This window comes from Poecile atricapillus, chromosome 1 (assembly GCF_030490865.1).
Source record: "Poecile atricapillus isolate bPoeAtr1 chromosome 1, bPoeAtr1.hap1, whole genome shotgun sequence".
In the NCBI taxonomy this organism is placed as follows: Eukaryota; Metazoa; Chordata; class Aves; order Passeriformes; family Paridae; genus Poecile; species Poecile atricapillus.
Genome location: NC_081249.1, coordinates 30,148,922 through 30,175,139, shown reverse-complemented (window position 1 = coordinate 30,175,139; position 26,218 = coordinate 30,148,922). Strand labels below are relative to the sequence as shown.

Below are 26,218 nucleotides of genomic sequence, written 5' to 3'. Positions count from 1 at the left end.
AGTTGCATGCTGTAGGCTCAGAGCAATACTCTCCCCTACCAAGACCACTGAGTATTTTCAGAATCATGCCAGCAGCAGATGAAATACCACATCTTACATGCTTGTAAAAAATGTTTCACTGAGGAAAGAGGGTCACATTTTTTCCATAAAAATAAAAAAAATTTCAATCTCTTCTCACTTCTGAATTTGCATGGGCAGTTGCTATGTATATTTCTACACTAAATAGCCTCTTCCTTCTATAGCACAGTGGCAGAGTAGCTTTCATATTAGATGCCAGGTATTGGGGAAGCTGGGGATGGAGTCTGCTAAACAATAATTTTAAGCTGATACTAGAGTAGCTGCTGTTATATTTAAACCCTGTGACTGAAAAGGAAACTAAGTTGGAAAGTTAACAAATTCTAATTTAATGTTGCTTGCTAAATGAAAGCTGTTTTAAATCTGCATCTGCTTCTCAAATTTTTAGGAAGCAGAAGATCAATAATGCAAAGTAAAGACAGTTTTTTGGCTTTTTTTTTTTCCAAGTAATTTAAGACGTGAAAGTGCTTGGATTGAAAATCCCATCAATCTCTTGTCTCATTTAGTGTAATCTTTCAGTAAAAAGTCCTGGAAGAAGTGTTCTGTAGTCATTAGGGGTTAGACTAGTGCAGCTTTCCAGTTAAAATGTATTAGGTCAACTAAAGTAACACTTACTTAAGGTCTGTTCTAATTGTAGACATTGCTTCCAAACCAAATACATTTGCTATCAGGCATTTTTTGTGGCAACTGAAAGCTGGTTTAAAATCATACTTTAATGTTTTCTATCTACTAAAGCTGATTTGATAAATTTGACTCTATTCTGTGTTGTAGTAGCCCTCTTTAAAAATATACATATATTGGAACATAAGTTGCAGTACTATGATGAAGTAACAGGCTCCAATATAATTATGATTACTACTGGTTAAAGTCATTGTTATCTACTTTATGATTTACAGAATTAGTTAAAAACAATTTAAGCCTCCCCCCCAAAGGCTGCTACTGTGACACTACGTTGAGCTGTTATGCATCTTCACTATTTTTCTGAGTTGTACTGATACATGTAATTTTTATAGTTCTGTGACAAATCCAAGGATAAGGGATTTATCAAAAAAAATTTATGCTTTTATCATATATCATTTATGTCAGATATTAATTTGAACCCTATGGTACTGGGGAAATGCAGGGTGTCCTTTGTGAGAAGAGGCTAAGACTGCCCTGTTCCAGACCCATGCACAACAAGCTGGCACAGCAGAGCCCCCTCAGCCAGGCTTGTGGTAGCTCAGGGATAACCCTGGAGTGGTCTATACCTGATGGAGATAATCCACACTGAAGCAGTTCTTAAAGAACTGCAGCTCCTTGGAAGGAGGTCAGGATGGAGGAGGGAAAGCAGAGAGCACCTGTTACAGGCACACCCCCTGCTTCCCTATCCTACCACCATGGAAGGGAGAAGTGTCAGCTTAGAGATGGGTTATTTTAATCCTCTACCACCCTACTCTAAAACTTACTTATTGCCACTTCGAAGTAATCTTCGTGCAGTCATGGCTTTTTGTGTCTGTCATGGGAATTGGTAACTTTCTTATCTTGACCCACAAGTTCTTCCATCGATCTTCCCCCTCCTCACTAAGCAGCCAGCTAAGGTTAACCCAGCCCACCCAGGTATTGATGACATGGGGACACCACCACATGCTGAAAGGGTCTCCCCTGTAGCTACCCAGCATGAAGTTAGCTTGTTTTGTGCTGTGCTAGTGCTGAGTGTCTCAGATCCACTTCCCAAGTGTACCAAAGAAAACAAAACCCTCCAGCTTCTCAGACGTTGCTTTTTAAAAGGTCCATATAATTTATTATGGAATTTGAACTTTTACTCATTAAGTTACAACAACAATGCATAACTTGACATTCTTACAACTGTACATACACAATGGAAAAGACACAAGTGCTTAATCCAAACAATGCAACTGAATTAGTTCAAGGTTACAATAAAAGACAGTTGTTTGTGAATAATTTTTGACAGACTAGCAAATTCAAATAGTTCTCTCCAAGTATATGTTTATAGCGGAAGTGGCTTCAAAGTTTTGGACTTAAGCCTTAGACTAACAAAATTATGGAAATTTACTTTGCTCTTCTGAATTAAGGATATGCTCATTTAAAAATGCAGTAACATTACCATGTTTAAGATGGTGAAAAGAAGCTTCAGGTCCAGTGGAAGTATAATGGACAGTCCCAGGCAATGCACTCATCACACAAATACATGCAATTATAAAGGCATTCTATTTTAAAAACTTTCTTAAATCAAGTTTTGCAATACAGCAGGATATCTGAGGAGAGATCAGGACCCATACTGAACAAAACCAAAAGCCTTCAGCTTGATTTGTGCATGTTTAATCAATTCCAATTCTCAAATCTTCATTTATCACCTGTGAGAGAAAAGAACACATCCAGTAAAGACCAGTCTCAAACACGTTACTATTTTTCACAGGCATTCCAGTTTAAAAAAAAAAGTATGCTGACATATTCCATTTCAGGAACTGTAATTCACCATGGCCCTATTATAAAATTGCATCTCTTTAACTTACCCAGGGGAACAGTCTTGCTGGACTCTGCCCAACTACAACTGGCTTGCTGTAGAGGAAACTTGCAGGATGGGCAAAAAACCTAAATGACCATTCCCAAAATCAATAGGTAATTAAAAAAAACCAGCTTTGCATACTTGACAAAGGTGTTGCAATGGTGTTTCTCTCCACCAGTTACAACCTGAACAGGACCAGAATTCCCAACAGGCCAGCTCTGGCAGGGACATGCGCTTCAAGCGCAAGGTATGCACTTTAAGTCAGGATGAATTAAAGGCATTTCCACTGTAGGTAAATTATCCTGCAACTCCTCCAGTAGACCTACAAAATCTAGCCCAAATTACTGTCAACAGGCTACTGGACTACATTCACATATGCAATATGGGAGATAAGGGGCAGGGGAAAGGAGTTACTGCTAGCCTATCAATCTTCTCTAGTACATGCCAAGAATCTCCTTCAAACATTGCTTAGAGTCAAAGAAGAATCCAGTCTAGCATTCATTAGTAAAAGAAAATCCAGACTTTCCAGTTAAATTGGTACTGCAAGTAATTAAACCATTAACATGCTTTTAGATCTGAAATGTCTGTGGTTCATTTTTGCTTGCTATCAAGTCTGAAAGACAGTTTAGACAATTACTTACTACCAAGTTTTTTCCAGTTTGTTATTTATAGACTATTATTAATAAACTAAAATTTCTGAACAAAGATGGGCCTCCAGTTTTTCCTTTAACACAGCATTCATTTTGACATGTTAATGTTTAATATTTTTTAAAAAAATAAATTAAAAATCACTTCACAAAGTTTCTCCCTAACAGAAACAGTAGCAATAGCAAAGCCATACCAATTAACACTAATAAAACTTATGCCACAAAAACCAGCATCCCCTAGTACTGCTAGGGATTTTTCCCAAGTGATTTATTCAGTATCACCACTGAGGGGCTTTAGACTTCACATGGGCTCTGCAATGTAGCTTTTTGTACAATACCACAGGAATGCCTCCAATAAGAAGTTTGCCTGATTACAGCAAAATCTAACAAAGGGACAGAGGTGCCCAAGGCAAGCTCCTGCATGTTTCAGGAAAACTGTGAAGCTAGGAAGAGAAAAGTGATGAGGGCAGTGGGAGGCAGCAGGAACCCACAACACACACATCTGCAGCTCCCACACCATGGAGGACATGGCTGAAGCAGCAGAGGCAGATGATAGTTTTCCCGAATGGAAAGGGACTCAGGAGGAACCTACCCTACAAAAAGGATTCATGGATGGGGTAAAAAAAATCATTCATTAGTTCTGACCTTCATACAAGCTTTTGACAGGTGAAGTGTTAGAAACTAGAGTACCAGTTTGATCCAACTTAGTGAAGATCCAGGTCAGCAAAGTCTGTGCGCCTGTATTTACCTACTGCAGCTTATACCAGTTTACTCAATGTAATAAGATGAGCTGGAACAGCAGGTTCTATGCTTCTTGTTTCTAAGCTTCTCTTGCTACTGTTTTAAGCTCCCTCGATTGTCTTTTTCCTGCCCTGTACTCTTCATCCTACCTCTCTTTTTACCAATGTCAGCTTTTTGACTGAGGTCAGACTAGTGATTCGCTTCGGATGATTTTTGTCATTGTGCTTCCAAGGAGAGCAAACTGCTTGCTGGAGGCACTGCAATTCGGCCTTTTATTGTCATCACTCCTCAGCAGCACAGCTGACCTCACAAGACCTAACTATATCAGAGATCAAATATGTGCAAACCTATTTGACTGAAACAACTCTGTTTTTCTGAATGTTTTTCTGAAACAGGTGCAGTGCCAGCATGTGAAACAGACTTCACACTCAGATATTTTTCTAAGTCAGCACACACCAGATTTTAGTACACTTTTCAGTTTACAGGATCCTTAGCTTTTCTTCCAGCTTTCTGCCAGATCTCAGATTTAATTCTTAAGAAAAGCTTCTGGTTTTATAGGTATTACATAAAAGCTCAAGTACTTACCACAATTCTCCTCTCCAGAATGAATACTGTGCTGTAGGTATCAGCAAGACACAATCCACAGACTGACAACACTTCTCTTGATAACTTCTCTTTTGGTTCTTCCTCGAGCTAGAGTTTAAACCCTCTCAACATTTACTGCATCAATGTTCAGTTTTGTGTTAAAGAAGAGGGAGAAGACTTAATTTTTAATATTGAAGAGACAAGTTAAAAAGGCAGTTCTGGAAATGTTGATAAGCTTCTTTTGGAGACATAAGTGTCCCTACATATTGTCTGGTTTAGTTGCGGGTCGTTTATTCATTTGTTCAGTTTTGGAGATGGTCGGTCAGTCATATTCCATTCTCATGTGCTTCTTGTAAGATAAAGGCATCACAAAAACTTGCACCTGCTGGTGACATCAGAACTACAACCTGACAGTTTTCCAGTAAACATAAAAGTTATACTCCTACAGGGAAGAGGCAGATTTTTTATTTTTTTTTTAAGTAGGCATTAACAGGAATTTTTTTTAAGGAAATTTAGGGTGAAACATCTGCTCTACAAAGTAGAAGTTCTGATTATATTTCCCCCTCTGTCATTTCTGGAACATTCATTTTAAAATTAAAAAAAGTTATTGCTTCTACTGAAGCTCAATATAAGTTAGAAAAAGAATTGCATATTTTCTTAAAACCATTCCAAATATACATTTTAAAAACAAAATGCACTCTAAAACAAATGTCTAGTGAAAGACACTGTTTTAAGCAATCTGTAGCAACAGCTTTACAAAAGAAAGTTAAGGAATGTAGCATATTATTTATAACATGACAATGCTAAAATCCTAAACAATTCACTTAACACTTTTAAGTAGTGTTTTAAATACACATATTTCTTTACAAAACAGTTTAGCAATTCCTTATACCACTTACAGTATATAAATATTTGAATAAGAGGTCATAATAGGAGATGCCAGGGTTTATATTTACTCTCAGATGCTTCAGATTTCTTAAGTGTTTTACTATAAGGCACAATACTGCTAATCTAAAAGAAAGGAATAAAATCTAATTGCAAACCCAGTCAAAACTCCTAATGTGGAATATCCAAGAGAATTCCAATATCTCTATGCAAAGGAAAAGAAAAAGCAAAACAAACTTAAACTTTGTATTTCTTAAGAAATGGTTTCAATTTGTACATAAAGTGGGTCAGGATGGGAACAGGAGCAAGAAGAAATTATGTAAATTCTTATAAATAGACTAATAAATATATTTTAGCCATAATTAGCCCTTTACCTCTGTTCTACTGAGTTTAAGACTGAAAGAGGTAACCAGTGTGCATATACTAAATGTCTACATGCTCAGCACGTGAAGACCACCTAGCACAACCTATTACTGCCAAATTCAGTATAAAAAGCTAGCAAGATGGAGGCTTCCTTTTCTCAGCATCCACTCCAAGTGGAACACATTACAAGACAAAGTATTTGTTACATGTTGCAACCAGCAATTTTTCCATCACAAGAAAAGGATACATAACATATCCATTAAGTTATTTGAGTCCTTGAAGGTTAATGTCTTTTCTAAGAATATTCCTCTCCAATTACAACAGATCAGAACTTTCAGAACATTTTAATAGTCGTAGCTTGTAAGTGTTCTCCATGTGTACATACTGAATGTAAATAGTGCATCCAAAATATTTAACCGTTACCCATTCTAAATTATTTTCACTGCCTAGTCTTCATCTTTGTTACAGCCCTCTGGAACACAATGACATTGCAACAATGCTTACAGAAAAAGGGTTATTGCATTTTTTTTAGGATGAGACATCCAGAGGAAATTTTATAAAATCCTCCTGTGTACAAAATTCTTAGTTATTAGCCCTTTTGGAACACCAGCTAGAAAAGTTTGAAAGGTAAAATAATTTACATTGTTATTTTTTTCTGTTCACTAGACAAAAGTCCATACTAATTAAATAAAAAATAATAGTTCTTCAACAGTCTATTCAAGACATCGTCCATGAAGCAGTTCAGTGGGAATTTCCATTAGATAGATGTTCTCCATGCCGGTTATTACTAGCATCCACATCTAGAAATCAGGAATTAGAAGAAAAATTGTTTATTGTTTCACCATTTTAATATGCTTTATCTGTTAAATTAATCCACTCTGGCAACAAACTTCATACTCATATATACCTAAGATTCTCAAGATTCTCTGGGTAATCCTTTTAAGACACTGCTTACATCTTTCTTTCCCAAGTCCAGTTATTTCCAGCTTGACAGAGTTCTTTGAAAATCTGCTTGTATTTTTTGAAGACCAGTAGTAAGTGACACCACTCAGTCCACCCTGCATTGCAGTACTAACTGCTGTCACCAGCTAGAGAAAGGCTTCTACTAATGCAATGTCTAGTGCTAAGGTTTGTCCAGTGAAACACTAAATTACTTACCAAGCAATGCTGTGGTTTCCCCAGCATCCTCTTTTAAGCTGGTACACTGCAATACAGATTCATTAGTGGAGGAAGCCGACAATTCGCTTACTTCATTTCTGTCATCATCTTGCAAAGCAATACTTAGACTTCCAACTGAAACACTGCCACTTATGGATTCGGGTATTGGAACTTCAAGTACATCTTCAGGGTCCCCCTTCAAAATTAAACATATTTAACTGTCACTTCTGTCTACCATCAGACATCAACATTCCTCTATGTCACCTTTTGTAACCTCACCTTACTGGAAAAAAGAGCATTTTTTTAGCTATTACGTGAGCACTCCTGGGAATAGTTGATATTGTCAACTTTCAAGGTTACTGTATGACTGTAAAGAAAGAAAGCCAACCAAAAGCCATTTTTCCAAAGCCATCCCAAAGCCAAGAGCAGCAACAGGAAAAGTCCACCAAGTCAGCCTTTTGGATGAATAATTTCAACACTGTAGCAACAGCATTCCTGAAGGTTAGGAGCAAGTTCAGCATTATCAGAACTCCCTGCTGAGGAAATCTATTGATCCTTTGAGTTTGCAGAAGTCTCCAGGTCCTGGTTTTTCCTGATAGGAGTTGGCCAAGTTTTTTGGTTTTTACTAGGGTGAACAAACATTTACATCAAAACCAAATTCTCTCCTCCTCTATCTCCAGCCTAACTTTAAATCTGTTCCAAAAACACAAACATGCTGGCTTGTCACTTTGCAGGAATGCAACATTGGCATCACAGGCAAAGGGATCTATTTTATCTATTGCACAGCATGAACTATATAACTCTGGATTAATTTTCAGAATGGATCAAAGTCCTATACGTACAGTTCTGCTTCTACAATTAAACAGACATCTTCATTGCCATAGATATATTGATGTTACTTACACATAAGCAAATACATTGCAATTTAAGTGACTACTCTTTTTTGCTTACTAGAAAGTATTTTTCCCTTGCTCGAACAACTAGCAAAGGCCCAGCTTAAAATTTAAGAAATTCTAGGCTGATTCTTTCTTTAGCATCAAATCAGCATAATTTAAAATGTACTGAATTTTAATGAGCTATAGACATGCTACAATCGAACACAAGACAAATGTGATACTTATGTTCGCAGATGGGAGGGGGCATTAATGATTTTAGTTTCCAAAATTTAAACGAGTTAAATAAGCACTGAAACTACAAAATTCAGTAATGCTCTACAAAATCAGTCTGAACTGCAGTTCTTTCTCTCATAAAAAATAGCATAATGAATAACTAGAACACAAAAGTCTTCTCTTTACAAAAGCTACGTCATAGGACCTAGTGCCTTTTTTCTACTTCAAGCCTTTAAAAACGTAAAAGCACTTGAAGTATTTGTTGTCCATAACTGAATTGAGCCTTGAGCCTCTCTGCAGAAGGTTTAGTATATTTCTGTAATAAGGCTGCACATTCTTTTCTGTAGGTTCAGAGTGCAGTACTGAGAGAAACTGCCTTGCTCTTTGCACTGCTTTTCTTCATGTGAGTAAAAAAGAAATTCAGGCAATCACTTCACAGACTAGATTGGGCAACCTGGATCAAACTGAAAACTAAGCTAGAAAAAAATTCCTGAATGGTTTCCTACATTATTAGCTTCAGTGAGACTTGAACGATTGATGCATACACAGAATCCATTTGCCTCATTTCACTAGAAAAATGAACTGGGTTTCTCTATTTAATATAATCCCACTCAATCTGCTTTCCAAAAGTCATTTTAGCCAACAAGCAGAGGAGTTATTACTACTCCTTGTTGGGCTTAGTACCAGTATCCTCTGCAACAGCACAAATTCAGGGAATATAATTATTCTGAAGGTTCCAGTATTTCAGTTTCCAGCCTGTATCCAAAAAGGTAAGTCCTTCTGCATATAACACAAGATACATCAACCCAAAGAATTGAATGTGAACAGAAACCAAGCTGCTAATACAACAATATTAAAGTAGGAATAGCTATTCCACATAACAATGAGTTTGCAACTGCTGGCTAAAGTCTGACTTAATACACAGAAGCACCAAAATCTGGTATAAACATATTACATAGCAAGAGTATTGTCTCCTTTGACAAAACAAAACAATTCATAACACTCTTCCACAGATTTGGTAGGTCTCTGCAATAAAATAAGAGAAAAGGTAGTCAAAACACAGACCCAGTCTATGAAAGGAAAGTCCCTGAAACCAAAAAACATCCCTATTTTCTAGACATCTCTGTAGATAGGTAGGAGATAAGAGAGGTACATTCTTGCCTATAGCATTTTAGTGGAACTCAAGACTATTTATCAACATTGACTGAGTAACCTACCGCATGTGTCTTCATCTCTCTTTTCTGGTGCTGTCAGAAAGAAATGAGAGCACATCATTTTCTCTACTTAACCGATTTCTGGTGAATGTCTTTAGGAAGGTTTTAAGTACCAGCTCATTTACAGGGATAAATCACGGGGCATATGTGGAACACAAACATTCTATGTAGAAAATCTATAATTTCTTCCTCTGAATCACAGTTGTTAACAACATCAAATATATGTTCTAGATTTATTTAATTAAATTATATTTTTGCAGCCTGAGCAAACAGTCTCACCTCTACTTCAAATTCCTTAATATCATCAGCTGGAGATAGAAAAAATTGGTTATCAAAGGAGACTCATAAGCTGCTTGATATATTTAAGTTTTTACCCATAAAATTCCCTTATTTTTCTGTGCTCATTCAATTACTCTTTGCACCTTTGCCCAGCTTCTTGACTCTTGTCAAATAACATCAGCTCTCATTCTCACCAGGTACATAAGCCTTGCCTCCTAGACCATACTTTTACTTTGAAGATTAAAGTAGTGTGCAACATACCCAGTATCCCAGAGCTTTGATAACATCTAGTTTACACATTGGACAAGTTCGGTGGTCCAAAAGCCAAGGATCAATGCATGTTCTATGGAAGATGTGCCTAAAGAAAATAAATGCTCTTTAGAACTTATCAATGAAAGCCACACACCCCTCCTTCAAACAGTGTGCTAGTTAGCACATTAAAAATAAAACTTTCCTTCATAATCTTGACAATTAGCTGCTGCTCAATTTACTAGTACAGACAAGGTTCTGGAAACCTTTTGGCTCATGCCAGCTTTCTGAAGAGGAGATGCTAATAAGCACAAAGACACCACACAGTTACCAGTTCAACTGTGTACAGTTCTAATTTAAGCAAGCTCTACTTCACCCCAACAGTTCTGCCAATTGCTCCCACCTACATATGAAGTGCTATGTGGTCTCTCAGTGCCCTTCAACATTTGATAGGCCATACAAATGGCAGCTGCAGCTCTGCCACCAGAGGTTCAGAAGAATTTATAGGAAATTCATCCCATTTCTTCAGAAAAACATGCTAAAGAGTAAAGAATAACTATGACAACTTACTTGCATGGCAGAATTCGGACAGTGTCCTTCAGTTTGTAGTTCTCAATGCACACAGCACAGTTTTCTACATCAACATCTAAACCCTAAATATGACAACACATTTAAGTGCATTACATTCATACTTCATTACAGAACAAGCTTTTTGTAACAAAGAATGCAAAATATATTAAATGGTATAGCAAATAAAAAAATCTACTTCATTTAATTCAAGATTCTATCAAGAGGTGATTTGATCAAGTTATCAAATACTAACACCAGCCAAACCCAGATTTTCTAATTTAAACAGGCATGGCATCCTAAATGATTCATTAAGTCTCACACATTGGCTTTGTTCATGGGAGCACAAGAATGTTTTAGTTGAAAGTAGCTATAAGATGAAAACATTTTAAAAGAGGTCAGCACAAATCAAAATGCACAATCTAATTCTAAATGAACGGTCTCAAAGTCTTCCAAGAGCAGGAAGAGATTTTTTTAAGTCGAATACTGCAGCTCTTCTTCACCTTTTTCTTTTTTTCTACCTCATCCTAGCAGATAGTCCCCTTCATAGCCAGAAGAGAACACAAGCATGCAATTTGAGTTTAAAACTTTTCTCCAAGTTCTCACTAGACAGAATATAATTTCCCCACTTCTATTTTTATCTAAGGGTTAAATATCTTTTCTAACAGGTTTTACTGTCTTCTTGAAGTCATGCTTAAAGTTGCAATGCAAATATGATGGATAGCTCCAAATACAAGAAAAATAATCCAACATTAATTGGGCTGTATAAAACCCAAGTATTAGAAGAACACATAGTGGGAAAACTTCTCTGCTTTCATCCCCAAAAAAACAGTATTTTTGATTTACAACTTACTGAAGAGCTTCAGTTTCAATACAAACATTCAAACTAATTAGTTCTGCAAGAAAACTTTCAAGTTCAAGGCCAGTATTTGCCTTCTTTGCATGCTATCAATTTACACAATTATTGCCTTAAATTCCCAAGTAAATCACATTAAGACTTTTTTTACGTAAGCAAAATTAAGACAAGTGTTTATTCTATAACAAGTTATTTTTTACTCTGTACAAGAGGCAAAATCCAAGCACACCATATGTACATACTCAAATGAGTGTCCAATTTACAATAATCCTGTAAGCTTCTCAGGAAAAAGCTACATAATAGCAAATACACTTTTAATATATGACCTATTTTTAGTTAAAAATTTGAACCTTAAGTGGGGGATAACGAAAGACTATACTGTGTAGTAACAAAATAAATACACTCTTTTTAAATGGCTGAAATATTTAAAGAAAAAATGTACATTTACAGAGTAGACAGGACAAATGTCCAGAAAAATTTATATTAGTTCATGAAAATACCTCTGCATCAGTAAGTTACATAAATTTGCTGATAGCAGGTTGATTCAAATCACATTAGTAAGATGAGATTTACCACAGAGAAATGCTTTATTTTAACATAGAGATTCTAACCATATCTCATTCTACTCTTAATGAACATGGCACTCATAGGAATAACCAGCATACTGTCTAACAACAAATTCCCCTATTTTATTTACTCTAATTTAGAGTCAAGGGTCTCTATTGGAAGGAACTCCCTGTATACTGCAAAAAATCACACAATACAAATCCTATATGGAAGATTCTACTGAACATCAATTTTAAAAGCTGTTAAAATCTTTTATGTGGTTTTTAACATAGGTTTAAACATGGGACCCTTCTATGTCTCTTTCTTCCTATGCTGACATAATGCTCTGATAGTGCTTTACACTATCTAAAGTTTGGGTTCAATCCCTTCTTTCTTGAACTCTGATGTCACCATGGTATGTATGAATATCCCACTGTTCACAACTTCAAATATATGCTAAGCTCCATCAAAAAGTAATCTAAAAGTAAGAAATATTCGTAGAACACTATTTAAGCATGCTGAAAGCATAGAAGGAAAAGGCAAGTAAGTTGAAAAACACTTTTGGGATTTTTTTAAGATTCAAAACTGATTTACTAAATGAAGGACATATTCTCTGTAGCAAGTGACCTGAGCGGAATTGTTTCTGCTGGACCACAGCTTTTAAAGTTTTTACATATCAATGTCTGCTCTCACTTCAATTTTATTAATAGACTTAAAAATAACTTAATCCCTGTTTTTCATCTCCAAGTAAATCAGTCCGTAAATAAAAACTCATCAAGACAGGGGTTGGGGGGAAAAAGCACCTATGTAGCAGCAGAAATCTAGTCAGAAGTTAATTTTGCATCTAGGATAAGCACTCCCAAAACTCCAACTAAAATATTTTCTTTCAAAATGTTGGCTTTTTCTACTTCAGTTATTCTAATACAGCTGAGTTTAGGCCGTATGTTGTCAAAGCCAACTTCCCAAAAGGTGCTTTAATTTTGACATTAGCTTTATTTCATAACATAGAAATTTATTCTAAAAACTTTATGCTTCAGGTTAAGCCTACACAGCTCCTTAATACATTATATGTCAAAAGATTAAACAAGTGTTTTATTTTTCAAAAGTTTTTATATTTTTAAGGCCTTCTGATCAATAAGATGAATGGTCTCTTAAGAAAACAGAACATTACATCAGCTGTAAGAACTGTGCAGAAGTATTTTGCAATCCAATTGTTGATGTGTTCAAGTGCTGAAAAGACAGCAATGTTTCCTCATCCTTACAATACCAGCCCCCTATACATTCTGTATAACCAGATTATTTGCAACAAAGTAGCCTTAATTTTATAAGTAGCTCAAATTTGACTCTTTAATTTTCAATTCTTCCTTTTAAACATTAAAAGACCCTACCATAAGCCTAAAACTGTATGTCACACTGCAATTATGTTGTGGTAATTTTAGTTTAAATTCTTTGAAGACTTTACAACCATTTTTAAAACTTACAGCAATAACCAGAGACACTGAATTAATTACCTTTTCTCCACGTTTCACTGTATGCAGCTGAAGCTGGCTGATAGCTCTCTTGGTTTCTTTCCTATGTCCCTTGAAATAAGATTTTAAGTGTTAGTATAGACAGTAGTTTCAGGAATACATTTCAAAGTTTTTTAATACTTCCCTTGTGGATTACTAAGTCATCTGAATGTGTCTAAAAAACATAACTCGATCTCTGGGCAATGAATTTGTTTATAAAGTATTTCCAGGCAGCAGATGTTCAGTGAATTGTGTGCTCCCGAGGCTGTGTAAGTGCCCTGCTTGCAAGAGGAGCCCCAGCCGTGCAGGGGCGAGCCCAGCACACGGCAGCCGCAGTCCCGCATCCTGACTGCAGGCATTAAGGCCCTTCCCACACAGGAAAGCTGAAACCCATGTAGGCTTTAGAGGCAAGCAGAGCTGCAGCAACAGCCATACAACCAGACCTTCCAGTTAGGCAAGCCCATGAGCAAGCACACCGTACGTTTTGCACCAGCCTGGGAGAAGGTGGAATCCTGCCAGGCAGCCTACTGCTGGCCACCAGGTCAAAAAGCTGCTTGTAGCTATTAATACTTCCCCTCAGTTAAACACTGTCTCCTGCACTGGACAAAGCTTTGCACTGAAAGGACACATTATGCAAAGGAGATGACAAAATAGGCTTTACAGACATGATGCACCATACTAGACTTCTATGCAGCATAATTATGCTTAGAGGGGAAGCGAGGAAAGAAAGCAGTACTGTAGTCCAAGACAAAGTGCTAGCTACTGCAAGAAACTGAGAAACTAAACACTCCCAGCTGACAGATGCTGACCTGTCTAGAAGCAACCCTCAGTAAAGAAATACCATAATGGAATAAAAAGACCCCAAACCCATAATGGCAGCTTTTCTCTGTAATAATTGTGATGACATATATAATTTTACAAATGGATAGTACTGAAAATTGTGGTTTTTTACTTTTTATTGTGTTAAAGGTAAGTAGTCTGAAACGTCTCCCAGAAACCAGCAGCAGAAGCCTATTCCATCTTCTCCAGGTTTTCTGCACAGTCCTGTTTTCATCTTTAGTAGTAAGGAGGTCTATAGTTTTACTGCTAAACTGATATTAGAATAAATCTTAGGATACTCATCTTCATTTAGCAGTTACACTGAAGCTTGCTTTAAAGCATAACATATTTAACTCACAAGTTTTAATTTTGAGTCTATAAGCCAAGCAAAACAAGATTTTGTTCAGAAAGTGGCTTTTTGTTTCCAAAATTTCTTTAAGACTCTTAATAATACATCTCAACTAATATTGTCAAAACATTTTCCAACCTTGCATCATTTTTAAATAAAGAATTGAGAAAATGGCATAACTTTCTAATCCTAGACAGTTTCATTTATTTAAGAAGCATCTGGATGACAAGCACTGGCAAAATCTACTGACACTTAGATGACAATTGCAAAATCCTAAGAGTCTGTGGCACGTGTTTCTAAGAAACATCACATTCACATCCGTAAAACTAAAGTACATGTGATACAATGCTTCATGAAACATGTGAACTTTCCACTGTGTGAACTATCTAAAAGGCAACAGGAAGAAGCAACTTTCTTCACCAAACAACTGTTACAACAAAGACATACAAGCCTTTTCCTATAAATACTTCTCAAAAATTTTGTTTTCCCAAAAGCATTTTCAGAAAGTAAATGCTAAGATTTAAAGCTTAGTAAAAAAGACTCTAGGAAACCAAATCTTCAGGGAGACCACAAGTTTAACCAATACTGAAGTCCTGTGTGTTATCCTCAGTTATTGAAAAGATAAATTAAATATTTTCCTAGAAGAGTCCTCTAAGTCCTAAACAGAGTTCAGACTTGGAAAGCAACCAAAAAATTTCTTCCCTCCTCCCCCAAAACTAGAATCTACATCGTCAAGGAAAAGGTAGGTGAAGTCCACATGCTAAGAACTAATCGAAACAATATTTTTTTCTGAACTAAGGATTAAAAAAAAAACCAAAAAAAAACCCCTGCAAACGGTAGAGCTGCTGATGATCATGGAAGAAACATAACGTATTTGCAGTAGCTGAAAGGCAGAGGTAAATTCCATTCTAAGGTATTTTCAAAACTCAGATGGACTTACATCCTCAACAACTCCATATAAGTTGCTCTCTTGATTGCAGGAGTCCAGAGGTCCCTTCCAGCCTAAACTGTTTTATGATGAAGTATTTTCCTCAGGGGAAAAAAGTAAACCTGACTTTTTTTTTTCTTGTAAGTACAGAAATGTGAAAAGGGCAAATAAGGAGCAAAACTACTCCTTACAAATCTCCTCAGTACTCTCACTGTTCTCAGTACCTTGAATAGCCCAAGAGAGCTGAATCTCACCACACATGCACCTTATTGTCTACTGCAATTCTACAGTGGACCTGTCAAATTACAAGTAGCAGAAGTAGTTTTTATAAGGCTTTGGAACTAAAAATTCTGCCCTGAAGAACTTGTGGGTTTTATAAGAAAATAAAAAAACCCCAAACGTACCATGGTCATTCCCCATTAAAAAAGTCTGGTTTGTGAAATTAACACTTGCAAAATGAAAATTACTGAAGAACAAAAATAACTTTTCATGTCAAAAGGAAGGAAGTTTAGTTAGGTGACAGATCACATAAGAAACTGCCCTTACTTTGTTGTTGACAAGTGGCTAAATGCATTTCTCATTACTTCATATGAGCATCTAATAATTATAACTAGTCAAACCTGCGATGCCAATTAGCATAGTGCTTATTAGCCTCACTGACTGTTGCTGAGCAGCATTCACAGTTAGCAAAATAGGAAGAAGGCACAGATCTTCAAGAATGCTTCAATAAACAATCAAAGTTAAGCAACTGATTTGACATGAGAAGGAGGTAAGTACTCTTAAGTGCCATTAGCTCCATTTACCTGGGTTCCAAACTGTGATCCCGTATACAGGAAACGCTGTATATAGTAAAATATGAGCCAAGCAAGTGATATAATCATCATGGTGATGAAGGCGATGGCTACAAACACAACTGATTGACCACTAATGTATTCTTGTACATGTCGTGTGCCAACAACAATACTCATTGTTACTGGAATCCCTCTTCGTACTGGCTCCAGTATCTCTATTCCTTTTGGGTAGCCAACCATTATCACCACTGTATTTCCTGTTCCTGTTGGAGGGAATAGAAAAAGAAAAAAGTCAGTAGTCACAGAAAAAATGTAGGTCATTCTTGCTTGAGGGTAATTTGGCCTCTTCAGTTAAGATCAGCAAGCAAAGTTACAGGAAAGCCTCCAGTGCCTTTTTTCAGGCATAGCAGAACTGACGGAAAGCTCATTGGTGAAGAATTCTTTATTTACTTTCAAAAACTCTCAAACATGAGATGAAGTTGAACAGACACATCTTTACTGTTCTAGGCCTATAGTCATCATTCCACAGTGAGGTAAGATGTGGATCCATGCAAAAAAGCCAGACAAGTCATACACAACTCATGTCAAAGCAGTGTAAGTTCTAGCTTGTAGCTGGTCTTTTATTTGTCAGCATGGGAATGTTAGTTACAGATGGAGACAGTATGTGAACATCAAAGAAAGATACTTCAATTTAGTTTGAATCTGAATCCATAGTCCAATTACACTGGATATATAAACAAAAGAGAGAAAGATTCAGATATTTAATAATTAAATAATTATTTTAAACATTAAAATACTTACAGGTTCTTCACTACTAAATATTCAAAATGTAATGAGACTTCATGACAAGGGCTTGTCAAGAAATACCTTGTGACTCTTTTGGGAGCAGTGAACAAAAAGATTTTTCTAATATATTAGAAGTCTAGAGCTCTCAATCCATACAAAAGAAACCTAATTTAAAAAAAACCCGAAACCTTTAGGCAACATATTGCCACCAAAACCAGTAAGATACTATTAAGACCAACTACCAATTTCCGAAGACCTCTGTGACTAGTGTTTTGCTCCATATTTTTCTGGAAGACTATCCAGTATTCTCAGAAATACCTAAGCCAAGTATTACAAAATAAATTACAAACAAATGTACCCATTAAAAATATTGCATTTTCACTGTTCTATGCTATTTCTATTTGAATAGTTCTTACTTTGTGTGTACAAACACTGCTGCCACCTTGGTAAGTCACAGCTTCATAGTTTACTTTGCTCTCCTACCTCTGAGAAAAAGTGAAACTAGTCTTGATTCAGAGAGAAAGGAAGGAAAAGAGAAGGGTTTTCCTAGCTGAAAATCTAAAGCTATAATGTTACAGCTACTTTTTTTAGATTCACAAAAGACTACCTACCTACCTACCACAAGACCTCCCCCGGAAGGCTTAAAGCCTTTTTTTCCTTCTGGCTGTGTTAGATTCCTTATGGAGAAGCAATGTCAGAAGAAATGGCTTCCTTATTTATAATATCACATCAAATGGGGATTTTCAAAATTCAAAGCTGTATTCTGGCCTCAGCCACCTCTATGTCCTAAGACAGAGTTATTTGCCTGAACTATTTAAACCAAATTCCTTTAGTTGAGACAATTTTGGCTGTGACAGCTTTTCAATCTGGCCACTCTGCTACCAAGCCAAGGGGAATTTGCAGAAGTTTCACTTTTGTACACAGAACTACTCCCTCCATAAGGCACAGATACTTTACTCTGGATGAAAACTAAAGGTTCCAGGCATTAGCTGAATAAATCTCCCTTCTCAACTTCACCTTAACACAACCATCCCACCTCTAGTCACCTACTCAAAGAACCATTACACCTGTATTGCCAGATCCAAACCCAGAAAAAAAGTGGGTTTTCCTAAAAGGGTTACACTAACTTGTGCCTCCCCTCAGGCACTCCACTATGCTCACAAGGAACACCCATCCCACCTATGGTACCTTGCTTGGTGGGCGTTGGGAGACACAAAGCAGTGAAGCTGAAAACAGAAGGACAACAAGCACCCAGGCTCCACTAATTAGCTCTGCTCACCAACAATGTGTTGATCTACATGATACCCCAAGTCCAAGCATACTATAAATTGGTTAATTAATAATTGTTCTTCTCTCTGAAACAGCACAAAAGCACTAGTAGAGAGCTTCATAAAACTCAGAGAAGAGTGTGAAACACTCTCTGCTCTCTGACCCTGCACAACTCCACAGAGAGTTAGCAAGAAAAAGACATAGCAAGAAAAAAGGAAGTAGGAATTTATCTTACATAGCTAAAAACTGCTATCCCTATACCTAAATCAGGAATTAGGTCCTGTGTCCTTAATCAATTGTTACAAATAACAAGAGGAGTGCCTAAGGATGGCCAGGAAATGGTACAAATGTGTTGGAAAGATTTATGTGGTTTCATCCAAACTTAAGGAAGAAAAGGAAGTTTCAAGATTAGAGGCAGCCTGGATTATTCAATCAGTAAATTTCCACCTCGGTCCTGAAATCTTAAATCAATTTAATCCTGCTATCTGATTCTCTGCACTATTTCTAATAATGAAGTATTTAAAAACCTCCATAACAGTAAGTACTGTCCTTCTCTGCTTTGTCACCAACATGCCCAACTATCAGACAGTTATTTCCTTGAAATTAGGCTGCTAGACAGTGTGCCACCTTCCACTTTTAGAAATAACATAAGCATACCATATGTATGTTTTAAATAAATACCCATTAAAAGCATTTTAACAGTTTTAAAGATTTTGTGATGAGCTTCCCATAAAAAATACAGACAGCTAAACACTGTGGCCTTGAAGGTCATGAGACAGAAGGGGGAGAAGAGAAGAATAATTGCAATCCATGATTACAAAAGGAACAAGAGCAGTCTCAGAGAAGCAGTTGCCCTGAGCAGCCTGTAACACTAAGGGTTTTAACTCATTCCTTGCTAATTTTAGCCTGCTGTTCTGAAACTCATTATTCAAAGACTGAAATGATGATGAGTCATTCCATCAGCTTTTTCAACTGCCACACAACTCAGACACCTCAAATCACATTTATAAAGAAAACTCCTAGTGTCACATATATGCATCTACTGCAAGCATGTTGTATTGGCTTTGCCTTTCTATAACCTTCTAGTTTTACAATAAATAACCACATTTTTACTCTGCTAGAGTAAAAAAAAAAATTTCTAGGTTTGATTGATGTTTCAGTGAAATTTGGTCCACTTAAAATTAGGTCTGTGCTTTTCAACGTTATCAGGGCTGGCAGATCCTTAGGATACTGGCAAAAAAGGGCAAATTTGGAACTCCGAAAATGAAGGTATGTTTCCTGCCAGTGCAGATAGTTTTACAGCTGCCAGTATTTTCTTGCAAAAGGAAATCAGCACTCTACTGATGAGGAAAAAGTAGGACAGGTACAGATCTTGACTCCAGGCACAGCAAACTACAACATTTATTCCCATTCATGCTTAGAGACGAAGATATTTTTCTGTCAACCAGAAACTGATCACAGACACACTCTAGTTTTTGTCTTCCTGAGAAATGTCAGAAAACTCCTAGAGTTCAACCATCATCATAAAAATATTTAAGGTCAGTCCATTGGTTTATTTAAACATAGGCACCCTACCAATACTGCCACAACTAAAACAAAATATTCCTTTTAGCTCCTGTTCCAAACAAATGTTAACAGTACGCTAACAATCCCGTAACAAGCTTTGTCTTAACCATCTACCTCAACCTCATCTCACCTAATCCCTGGTGCATGCTGTATTTTCACCTGCCTCAAGGAGAATATATAACCACTGGTATACACACTCTCTCCACCTGAGTTCCAATACATATGCACTTTTATCTATAAGGCAGATATATGCATCTACTCCTGCTTCTTCGGAACAGCATTACCAGCTCAACATCATACAGTCATGCCTTACTTAAGCAAGACACTGTCCTGTCAGCAGTTACAGTACCAGAAACTTTCAGTAGAAAACAACAGTAATACAGAAATTATGCACCATTTGAGAATCCTGCACAGTGCTGCAAGCAATGTAGCAAAGAGCTGAACTATATGCCAAAATAACTCTAACTCTTCAGCTTTGGAGATGGCAATAACTTACAGAATCACGAGCACAAAGTAATTTGCATCTGTTTTGTTCAATACACGTGCATTAAAAAAAAATATGACAATGGAGGAAAGAACTAGTTGGATGTATGTTGGCAAATCAAAGACAATTTTCATTATGCAGCCAAAGTCATACACTCAAATTAAGTCCCAAGCTTCCCTTAAATCCACAAACCATGAATTAAAGCCCTAATCCAGACCTAGCTCAAACTATTACAGTCAGCGCCTCTCAGCCCTGCATGTCAAGCACAACTGCATTTCATTCCATAGTCTACAACAAGATAACTTATGTTCTGATCAGGATTACCAAATCCTAGCTTGGGGGGGATACAGAGATGGTTGGGTATATGGGATGGCCCAGCATAAAGTATGTAACAGGAAATCTGTAGAATCAGAAGACCCTGTTTTCTTTCTACTGCAATGTACCTCTGCCTCCCTGTAACTTCTGAACCAGAATTGAGCCTCTGACTCTCCTTAGTAGAGAGTCAGAGGCTTAGTCTGCACAACACTCTAGACTTTGCCTCTCCAGATTCTTCTCCAACCCACTCTCACCTAATATTTACATGCAATATTTATTTTGGTTTTGGAAAGCAATTTGAAGCTTCTGTATTGTATTAAGTTCACCATCACCACCAAAAAAGAACAGTTAGGACTGCCTGACAAGTCTGTAAAACTGAAGTCTGAATTTATGTCGTTCAGACTGAGTAAATGAAGTACAGCTCCCCAAGTCATCTGGGTAAAGAGAGTTTTCCAATGGAAAAGTCTTCTCAGCCACACATGAAGCTGTGTCACTATTGCTTTCCTTGAGAAGTCATCCAGCATTTTGAACAATGTAATTTGGACAGAGAGCAAAGGCTTGAAATGAGACATATCAGTAGAGCCACATTTGCAGAACCTTCTTTTGGAAAAAGGGACAGGATTTCAAGGCTACACACTGAAATTCTCGACTCTCTGGCTCCAAAACTTTAGTTAAAATCCCTACTCACTGCACTCATGAAGCTTACAAGGTGAAAAATACATATTATTTGGAACATTTGTCCTTTTTTAAATGCTTTGACACCAGCTATAACAAAAAATTGCTTCAGCTAATCAAGAACCTCTCTTTTTACTGACTTAAACATGCCTTAAAAACACCAAAAGACCACAAACAAAAATAGCGCACATGTATCACATACATCCCAGAAAATTAAAGGGCTAGGTTTTCCAAGAGGAGAATGAAAAGATGGCACTGAGATCACAGAAGCTGTCTATCACCTTCACATAATTTGGGCATCTCCACCAGCCGTAACCACTGCTCCATCTCACATCATTTTCACTGCCACTAATTGCAAACGCATTAAGCGGATTTTACTTATGCATATAACTCCACTCCTTAGTTACTGCACTGCAGATTTCCCAGAGTATTTATCCTCAGCACTCCTCCCAGAAGGAAAGCTTGCTTCCTTTATGTGCCAGTTCACAAATCCCTCCACAAAAATGAAAATGTAGATCCTGTAAACTATAGCTTTCCCTCCCATATTCTTGCCAGTCTTCCATAGACCTTTCTATCATCTCCCTTCAAAAAGCCCAAGATTTAAAACACTAACAGTACCTCTTCCCTTTATTCCCAAAGTGCACTGAAACATTTGAACATTTACATGTCTCAAAGTGTCAACCACAAAGCAAACATTTATGACTACATCAGAGCTCATAATTATATTGTGATATATTATTATAATTCCATTCAAACAGTTGTAAGGTCAAACTTGCATTTATGAAGTCAGTATAAATACAAATGTATTACTGTATATATGCACTATACTAAATCACAGTCTCTACATAGGTGGAACTTTCATCAGCAACATTCTGCCAGTTCAAGGAAAAGAAACACAACGAGCAGTCAGAGAGCACTTCTCTTTAGGCCACTGGCAGATATAACTATATTAGTGAAGTCCAAAACTGAGTATTAAGCCCAAGAAGGTCTTCTGTAGCACAAAGATGACAGCAGAAAAGAGATTTTTTTAAAAAATATATAAAATAAGCAAGATGAGAAGAAGAAGATGAGAGAAGGAGAAAAAGATCCAACAAATGAGCAAATAAAAATTATGAGAGGTTACAATGGGTAATGGAGAAGAATGTGGAAAAAAAAATTGTAGTGATGGGCCAATACAGGGAGAAAGCAAGAAAAAAACTATTTCAGATGAAAGCAGTATTTCACAACAAAGTATCTTAATCACTACCTAGGATCAAAACCAAAGGTTCATTTTACCTAGCTTCTCACCTCCGCTTTCACAGTGAACTAAGAATATTAAATGGGCCAGGCTGATCTCAAGCAAGCAGCAGGCTACGAACAGTAATCATAATGTCAATCCCCCAATTGGTGCCACTGGGTATTCCAAGAGGAGAGACGCATTTTCCAATAGATAAATAACATGTACAATAGAACAACAGCTCCCTAGCTAAGATTTTCAGCTCACTAAGAAAATGAGTTTGTTTCCTTTAGAAACACATTATGGTTTTACTTCATCCAAGTCCCTGGTCCTTTCCCTCCTCACAATCAGGAATGAGAGCCCAGGCACTAATAAACTCATTGTAGCAAAACCATGTGAAGCACACATCTACAGAATTTTTTACTTAGTTTGCCTTATCTTCGCATCCTCCCCTGCAGACCTTCCAGTTTCTCAAAAAATCTACAAAAGCAAACAGATTTTACTGCCAAGTTTTGAGGTTGTTTTTTGCCTCTTTGATTTAACCATTTAGTACTGTCATAACCATAAAAATTCACCAAGTCTTTTGTGTCATAGCCCAAGCGGGGACTGTGGTGACAGAACATCTGGATTCCTATTTCGGCAAAAATCACAGAACTCTTCTGCAGGCTACACAGAAAAAGCAGTACGCTGAGACAAGCCAACATCCTTCTCCAGGATTCAGTTTTCTTACTGCATTTGCAAGCGTTTAAGGATTACCTGATGGTTACACCTCTATCTCAACAGACCTGCGCAGGAGAGGACGATGAAGCTATTACAACAAAGCCTGTACCAAAAGCTATCTTCAAATAGCTACAGCTGTACGTTCAAAAGCACCTGAAGGCATCTTCGGGATACTCGGTGCGTTTCCACACGGCCTGCAGAAAGCGGCCTACCTGTGACCGCTGTAGCCATTCTGCCAGAGGGTACCAGGCAAAAAGGTATCCCTAAAGGAAATCCTAGCCTCCCATCCCAGCCTGCCACATGGCTGACGGTCCCGATGGCTGTGCCACATTTCCTACCTGACGCCCGGCCCCTAACTTGGGAGACAGAAGAAGGTCCCGGCTTTTTCCCTAGCGTGGCTTACAGGAAGAGAAAACAAAATCCCGGTTTCTGTACCATTTTTACAGGAATTTCTGCCTCCCTCCATCCCCATTCCTCACCGCGCAGAGCCGCATCCCCGATGCGGGCCGGCGTTAGACAAAGTGATCCCCCGAAAGCATCCCCCCGACCCCTCGGCGAGCGCAGGGAGCTCACCCACGTGGGACATGGAGACGGTGCTGTTGCCGAAGCGGGCCTCGTTGTAGATGACCACAGCGGCAGCCCGCTTCCGCGCCGCGTTGGTGACCTTGTCCTTGAAGGTGCAGCCGCCGCGGGCCACCAGGGCGATCCAGGTCGGTGGGTCGCCCTCGGGGGACCCGCGGCCACCGGGAGGCAGCGGCACGTCGTAGTCGGTGTCGGCGGCGCAGCCCTCCATGTGGCGGGGCGAGGCGCCGCGGGGAATGCCCACATGGCCCTCAGCGCTCTCCTTGGGCGAGCTGTCCCCGTAGCGGCCGCTCTCCGTGTTGCCGCTCACCGTGCGGTTGCTGAGCGGCTCCACGTAGGCCGTGCTCACCCACGCCGTGTACCACTCCAGAGCCCGGGCGCCCGCGCACGGCGGCGGCGGCGCCCCGAGCGCCACCAGCGCCGCCGCCACCAGCGCCAGCCGGGCTCGACGCACCATGGCCCGGCCGCCCCCGCCGCAGACAGGAGAAGGCTGCGAAGATCGCTCGGCCGCCACCACCGCCGGCGCGCTCTGCCCTGCGGCCGCCCCGCGCCGCGCAGGTACCCGCGGTGCCGCCCGGGGCGGAGCCCGCCCGCCGCGGCTGAGGGCGAGCAGGGGGCCGGGCCAGGCCGCCCCGCCCCGCGGCATGCCGGGAGAGGGGGGGCCGGCGCACAAGGTAGGCGGGCGGGGGGAATGGCGGCGCCGCGCTGTTCTGGTGTTTGAGCGGAGCGGGGCGCGGCGGCTACAGGGCCTCAAAATCAGTTCGGTTGGAAAAGATCTCCGAGATCATTGAATCCAAGGTGTGATCAAACACCGCCATGTCAGCTAGACCATGGCACTCAGTCCCACGTCAAGTCTTTCCTTAAACACTCCTAGACCCGGTGACTGCCGCCTTACTGGGCAGCTCGCTTCAAAGTCTTAAGCCCTTTTTGTGAAAAAATTCCTCCTAGTATCCGACCTAAACCCACCGTGGCGCAGCTTGAGGCTGTGTCGTCCTGTCGCTCTTTGCCTGGGAGAAGAGGCCGACCCCCACCTGGGTACAACCTCCCTTCAGGTGGTTGTAGAGTGGAAAGGTCTGCCTTGAGCCTCCTTTTCTCCAGGCTAAACAAACTCGGCTCCCTCAGCCTGCCTCTCATAGGACCTGTGCTCCATCTCCTCCAGTTCCGCTGCCCTTCTCTGGACTGATTCCAGCACCTGCATGTCCCTGAAACGAGGGGCCCAGAACTGGACACAGCACTCAAGGTGTGGGGTCACCAGTGCCCAGTACAAGAGAATTACTTCCCTAGCCCTGCCGGCCACTCTATTTCTAATACAAGCCGGGATGCCATTGTCCCCTCTCTGCTGGGGCTGTTTAAGGAGCACAGCTCAGCTCCGGCCCCCGGCACGCAACTGATGCCCATGGGGATCAACCTGAAGCGCCTCCTGCACGGAGCGGCCACTGCCCCTGCCTGACCCCCGCCTTCCCCAGCGGGCCCTCGGGGGCTGCTCGGCCTTGGACCCTGCCATGGGGGCGGTCACCAGCCTGTACCGCAGCCCCGGCAGTGACACACGCGTCAAGTTAAATGAGTCACCACCGCACCCTCCCGGGCACACCTCGCCTTCATTCGAGGGTGCAGCATGGCTCCCTGAGGAGTGGAGGGAGGCTGGAGCACCGGAAGCCAAGACACAAGGGAACAAGAGGTGGCCAGAAGCAAGGCAAAGAACAGAACGGCGCACAGACACGCAGGGGAAAGGGAGCGGAGCTACACGCGGTCAGATACACGCGGTCCCTGTGCTGTTGTGCTGAGGGGAGTTCTTTCCTGAAGGATGAAAAATGGTGACAGGGTCTGTACCGTATCTGGAGGGAAAAGTATATAAGTACAAGATTAAGGTACTGAGTAAATATGATCATTCTACGGACTTGTTTTCCATTATATAGAAGTATTTGACATACAACTCTTCTTGAATAAACACAGTCTTCCCTATTTTTTTTGGTGGAACACATCTGTACCTTTGCCTAGCTTTTAAAATTAATCACTTGTTTTCATCAGCTGCCAGCCTTTTTGAATGGTTGTTTTCCTTCACAAGACAACAGCTGCATGTTCCTGCACTGTTACCTATGTTGTCAGACAACATTGTCAAACTTTGTTGATGTCCTTCCTAATTGTGATTATATGTTGTGGGTGTTAACACAGGCAGGGCCTAATAGAGCCTGGAATCGTTTGTGCAGAAGATATTGGAAAAAGCCGTGAGCTTGATGAACTGCCCTATTCTGTGTCAGCATCAAGGCCAATATGTTCCCATTTCTGTTCCAGAGGCAGTGTTTCAACAAACAAATACCTTAGAACCCCAAAGCATCCCTTAAAGCAACTCTCTAGCATTCTCCCAAAATAAGACTTGGCAGTGTTGGGACTCTCTCCAAAGGCACTGAGCATAAGTGACAAGGAGATTAA

General features: G+C 39.4%; 1 protein-coding gene and 1 non-coding gene across 2 annotated transcripts; both read right to left on the bottom strand.

Moving 5' to 3' along the window:
* Positions 1 to 597: 597 nt before the first annotated feature.
* On the bottom strand, positions 598 to 24,392 carry RNF149 (ring finger protein 149). Its single transcript, XM_058833817.1, has 9 exons — positions 23,780 to 24,392; positions 16,188 to 16,438; positions 13,292 to 13,360; positions 10,382 to 10,464; positions 9,824 to 9,920; positions 9,287 to 9,316; positions 6,961 to 7,156; positions 4,555 to 6,602; positions 598 to 2,429 (listed from the first exon to the last, which is right to left on the bottom strand). The coding sequence occupies exons 1-8, from the start codon at positions 24,243 to 24,245 to the stop codon at positions 6,544 to 6,546; spliced, it is 1,251 nt and encodes a 416-aa protein (XP_058689800.1). The 5' UTR covers positions 24,246 to 24,392; the 3' UTR covers positions 598 to 2,429; positions 4,555 to 6,543.
* Positions 4,147 to 4,262, bottom strand: LOC131575033 (small nucleolar RNA SNORD89). The gene has a single exon (XR_009276679.1). It is a non-coding gene; the product is annotated as a small nucleolar RNA SNORD89 (small nucleolar RNA).
* Positions 24,393 to 26,218: the final 1,826 nt, after the last annotated feature.